At 46.7% G+C, this 5,269-nt stretch overlaps 1 protein-coding gene across 1 annotated transcript in view; it reads right to left on the bottom strand.

Moving 5' to 3' along the window:
- COL23A1 (collagen type XXIII alpha 1 chain) overlaps positions 1-4,983 on the bottom strand; it is a gene marked incomplete at both ends in the record, with an annotated part of 26,732 nt that extends 21,749 nt beyond the window's left edge. The window contains 3 exons of the mRNA XM_010163056.2: positions 1,801-1,827; positions 2,522-2,548; positions 4,957-4,983. Coding sequence (XP_010161358.2) covers positions 1,801-1,827; positions 2,522-2,548; positions 4,957-4,983 — 81 coding nt within the window. The remainder of the gene's footprint in view (positions 1-1,800; positions 1,828-2,521; positions 2,549-4,956) is intronic.
- Between the last annotated feature and the right edge of the window lie 286 nt (positions 4,984-5,269).

Consider the following 5,269-nt stretch of genomic DNA (forward strand, 5'->3'; position numbering starts at 1 on the left):
TGGGACAGGCTGCCCAGAGAGGGTGTGGAGTCTCCTTCTCTGGAGATGTTCAAACCCACCTGGACACTTTCCTGTGCAACCTGCTCTGGGTAAACCTGCTTTGGCAGGGAGGTTGGTCTAGATCTCCTGAGGTCCCCATCCCAAACCCCTACCACTCTGTGATCTCTGTTGACCGCGAGCTCTGCAGGACACTTTCTGTGCTGAGCTTTTATCTGCAATGTGAGCTTGACAAGCACTTTTCTTCTGGACAGATTAAATTAAGAAATAAAAAATAATCTAGGTCAGATGGTATTAAGAAGTTTCATATCCAATCCACTAACCTAAGAGTCTGGAGACATAAAGGAAGATATTTTCAAAGTGAGGTATGAGTTGTTAGACCTACTTGTGCACGGCTCTGCCAGGCTTGTCTCTCCCCCTTTCCTCCCACATTGTTTCTGAGCCTTTTTCTAACTTGTGTGTAAAAAAGACATAAATAAATCTAGAAGTACAGTGAAATTTGGACAACTGTAGATCAAGAGGGGAAAAAAGCATCATCTACATTTGTAGATTAAAACATAGGGCAAGTGTTACCTTGGAAGCTGGCACTTGCCTATGAGTCCAGACGAAGCCCATCCCCAGAGCATCTCCTGCAGTGTAAGCAGGAGCCGTGGCAGGAGGTGGGTTCCCACATTGTCCGTCAGCACAGATGACGGAAGCTCTGAGCCTGATGCTTCTGGCATCATCACCAGCCCCAAAGTCATCCACAGCCCCAGCCACAGAGTGAAAACTCCTGCCCATGTGCTGCTGAATCATCTATTAAAGCCTCTTCTACAGATGTGGGTGGGCACTTAGACAAGATTGAGACATTAAGCCGAGTCCCTCCTTAGCCATGCAGGGCATAAATCTAAAGGAGAAATTTTAGGAGCCCTCAGAGCCCAAGGGTGGCATTTCCAAAAGCATCCAAGGCAGTTGGGAGCTACTTCAGAAAATTACATCAGCTTCAAAAAGTGACTTAACAGCCTCTGGGGAAAAAAAATTACTCCGAGGCATCTCTGCCCACCATTAACCACTAAGATCCTGGCTACGTTTCCAGCAACTAAACCTACGAGCTGAATCTTGAGTGAGAGCTCGAAATCCAGCCTCTGCGTGGAGCCTGTACACCACCATCCCAGAACAGCCCCACCACGGGGTTTCCAGTAGGTGCCCATAACCCACGTCCAACCACACCTCCGTTACTGCAATGGGGTCCACCTTGGAAACACCATAGACCACGTGGTGAGCCCTCTCGTTTCATCCCTGACATGGGAGACTTCGTGTTACTGCTCCCATTGCCAAGACAGTTGTCCTTCTTCATACAGTTACTTTAACCTCTTTCTTTTCAGTCAAAGGTAGTTTATGCTCTCAGGTGGGTAGCTCAGCAAAAGAGGAACTTTCCATCCTGCCCAGCACCATATCAGGTCTTGCCTTGGGACACTGGGTATTACCACCACATACTGGTGTTCTAATGACAACAAATAAGGCCCACAGCTTCGAGAGAAAGATGGAGTCTCTCTCTGACACTGGAAGAAGGAATCAGGGATAGGAAAGTCCAGTAAAAGTGAAGCTCTTCATGAGGTACCTGAAGATTTTCAGCTCTTGTTTCTCCATGGTCAAAGTTAGGAAAACCACCACCACAAAGAGCTCCAGTAGCAAAATTAAATGTTTCCAGAACTGTTACCGTACCTCACTTTGCAGCAACAAAGCTGCACGAAGCCTTGTTTTGGACAATGACCAAGCTCAACCAGATTTTAGAACAAATCAATGTGCCGTGTCACTACTTACCCTCGGGCCGATGTCCCCTGCTTCACCCTGCATGTCAGGCAAAAGAGCAAGGGTCAGCTATTAGAGTTCAAATTTCAACCACAAAGGACCGAGCGTAGGGTCAGCTGGACACGGGAACAACACACAAGGGAAGTGGCCAGAGTCCTATTGCTTAACGTATTCAAAACCAGGGAGGAGAAGGGCTTGAGACAACACAATAGGGAATGATTCTGCCCTGGCAGGCGATGAAACAGATAATAAATCAGAAATGGCAGATTGTTTCCAACTCTAAGGCTCCCATAGCAACTGCTTATGTCCTACACATGTGAAGATTCACTTCACTTTCAGTACAGAAGTGACCTTCTTTGGCTGCTCTAATTTCATGGGAGGGTGTCATGCAAACACAGAGTGATAGAGCCCACAGCCTTGCTCTTGGAGGATAGCAAGAAGAGAGTTGTATGCCACTCTCCTAACCCTTAAGGGGTTACCACGAACCCTACAGCATAGATGAGCTTTAAGGACATATTTATTCCTCCTACATCTTTGCAAATTCTTTCTGCCCTCCCCCTTCCTGGGGCTCTTCCAAGAGCAACCTGAGAACCTGCTGTCACAGCTCCATGTCCCAACACACCCAGTGGTAATGTCATATTGGCTTGTTAGCATAACCTGAACTGAGATAATTACAGCAGGAAGAAGACATGCAGCTGCTTCCCCAAAAGCCACGTGTTAATGCAGCCCTTACCTTTTCCCCTTTCAGTCCTGGAGGTCCCTGGAGATACATAAGAAGGATCCAAGTCAAGAAACAGCAGAATCATCAATGCACACAACATCAAAACCAAGGAGGCTGCATTCACCAATTCACAGACCTGAGCCACGTTCACTATTATTTTAAGTCATACACTACTCCACATGAGCAGCACGCTACCAAAAAGCACCAACGAGGTCCTGCCTGCCCTTACCAGGACAGAAGACTGGAGAAGGACCAGGGCAGGGAGCGTGACAGCCGCTTGCAAACACGTGACTCTAAATAGATGTAAGAGTTTTCTTGAAGTATTAAATCACTTCTAGAAAAACACATGCTCAGCATATCATTACAACAATTATACATCTGTTTGAAATAAACAAGGAGGATGGGCTTTCTTTGGACTAGTTGCTGAAGACATAAGTCATCTTCCCTCTAAGCAGCTTTCTGTAAGACAGGCAGAGACACGCTACAGCCCCAAAGAGAAGTCGCAGAGCAACACTTTGATGTACCTGCTCTGCATCTTCCTTCCAGCACAGAAAAATACCAAATCTCTGGTTTTAACCCAATTCATGGTGTTTGCTGAAGTGGGACCTGGTGGGATGTAGTGTGAGAAGGTCAGCAGAGAGGCTGACAGCATTTGCATCCCCACACACCATCCCTCCCGCTGTTAATTTGGCTCTAAGTGAGGTTGCTGGCCCCTTGCTCTCATGGAAGAGCTTGTGACCAGCCTGGTTTCAGTTTGACCGTTTGATGTTTGCTTTTTCGCTGAGATTTTCTCTGCCCAGAGGTCTTGCTGCTGCCCGGTGCACACACACAACTCACAGCCGTTGGCACCCAGGTGTGTGCCACGGGCAGCGGGCACAGGAGGCTGCTGCTGGGGTTTGTGCTGCTCTTCCATCACAGGGTTCTGCCAGCCAAGCCCTGAGCACAGAGGTGTGAGCTGGCCTCCTAATTTCTTGAGAGTTTTTTTTTTCTAATGCTTTCTTTCTAGATTTCTTTTAATTCACATTTGTCACCTTCAGGGGAAGGATGAAAACCAAGCACAGCGATGCACAGTTATCACAAACCACTCCCTGACTCACTAGAAAAATGTATCTAAATCACAGAATTGCCTCAATTGGAAAAGCCCTTCAAGATCATCGAGTCCAATCATGAACCCAACACTGACAAGTCCCCAACTAGCCCATGTCCCTCAGCACTATGTCTACATGACTCTTCAATTCCTCCAGGGATGGGGACTCCACCACTGCCCCGGGCAACCCCTTCCAATGCCTCAGAACCCTGTCAGCAAAGAAATTCTTCCTCACATCCAATCTCAACTGCCCTGGCCACAACTGGAGCCCATTTCCTCTTGTCCTGTCACTTGTTCCTTGGCTGAACAGACCCACCCCCCCCTCTCTCCACCCTCCTCCAAGGGACTTGGACAGAGCCAGAAGGTCTCCCCTCAGCCTCCTTTTCTCCAGGCTCAACAACCCAGTTCCCTCAGCCGGGAACTCAGCACACTTGTGCTCCAGATCCTTCCCCAGCTCCGTTGCCCTTCTCTGGACACACTCCAGCACCTCCATGTCCTTCTTGGAGTCAGGGGCCCAACACTGAACCCAGCACTCGAGCTGCAGCCTCACCAGTGCTCAGTACAGGGGTAAAGTAACTGAAGTAATTTTCAATTGCAAAGACTGAAACACTTCTACCCACTTGAAAAAAATCACAGTTGGTTTAGGACCAGAGCTTGAAAAGATTTCAAATGGTGCCCTCTAGGGAACACAGTGGAATGGAGTGGGATTTGGACACAAAATACTGAGCTGTGACCTCCCGTAGCAACCATCCAGCTGAAGGAATTGGAGCTGGCTAGCGCTCAGCTAGCAAAAAAATAAAAAAGTCTGTGTTTCTGTAAAATAAATAAGAAAAGAGAGGAGCACCCGTGTGTCCAAAGGGCTTCCGAGTAAAAATGAAGCGAAGCAAACTTGCCCAGGCTGTTCCACAAAGTATTGTATGGACACTGGGCACCCTCAAGCTCTTCCCACTTTGGTCCTTTGAAGGCAAATGAACCCAGTTTGGGAACTATTATTTTTATGATCCCACTTTGGAGTGCCGGGAGCACGCAACCAAGATTACTGAGACTTTGCTTCAAGGTGCTACTGGAGTTTATTTCCCAAATTTGGTCTGCAGCCCATCTACAGAGTCTCCACCAGCTGAACTGGCACAGGAGGAAGAAAAGCAGCAAAGATGAGCTGACAGGTAAAGTAAAGGTCACTTCTAGCTCAGAGTTTAAACTTGCATATGTTACAGACCACAGAATATTTTTTCTAAGTACAGTTTTGTCTCCTAAACTGTTATATATGTAGTAACAGATGAGGGGTATTTGAGATTCTCTTTATCTCTGGCAGAGCAGCATGAATAAAGACATGTTACATTTGGCACTCAACGCTACTTACTGGTTTGCCATCCAAACCAAGAGGCCCCTGAAAAGGGAAGGAAAAGAAAATATTATTAAAAAATAAATAATAATAATTAAAAAAATCAATTTACAAACAGCAATATCAGTCATGCTCTGAAAAAGGCTCTATTTACATATAGTACAATCTTTGGTTATGTTACTTCTACACCTAATCTTTCATCCATGCAATCCAGCAGGAAGGTTTTATAGAAGTACAGTAAGAGGCATCAAACAATTTGCAGAGTACAAAGGAACGTGAGAGGAAGCGACAGGATTAGTGACAGGGACAGGGTGACACTGCTCTAGCCCAG

The sequence above is a fragment of the Antrostomus carolinensis genome, unplaced genomic scaffold, assembly GCF_000700745.2.
Source record: "Antrostomus carolinensis isolate BGI_N321 unplaced genomic scaffold, ASM70074v2 scaffold9132, whole genome shotgun sequence".
In the NCBI taxonomy this organism is placed as follows: domain Eukaryota; kingdom Metazoa; phylum Chordata; class Aves; order Caprimulgiformes; family Caprimulgidae; genus Antrostomus; species Antrostomus carolinensis.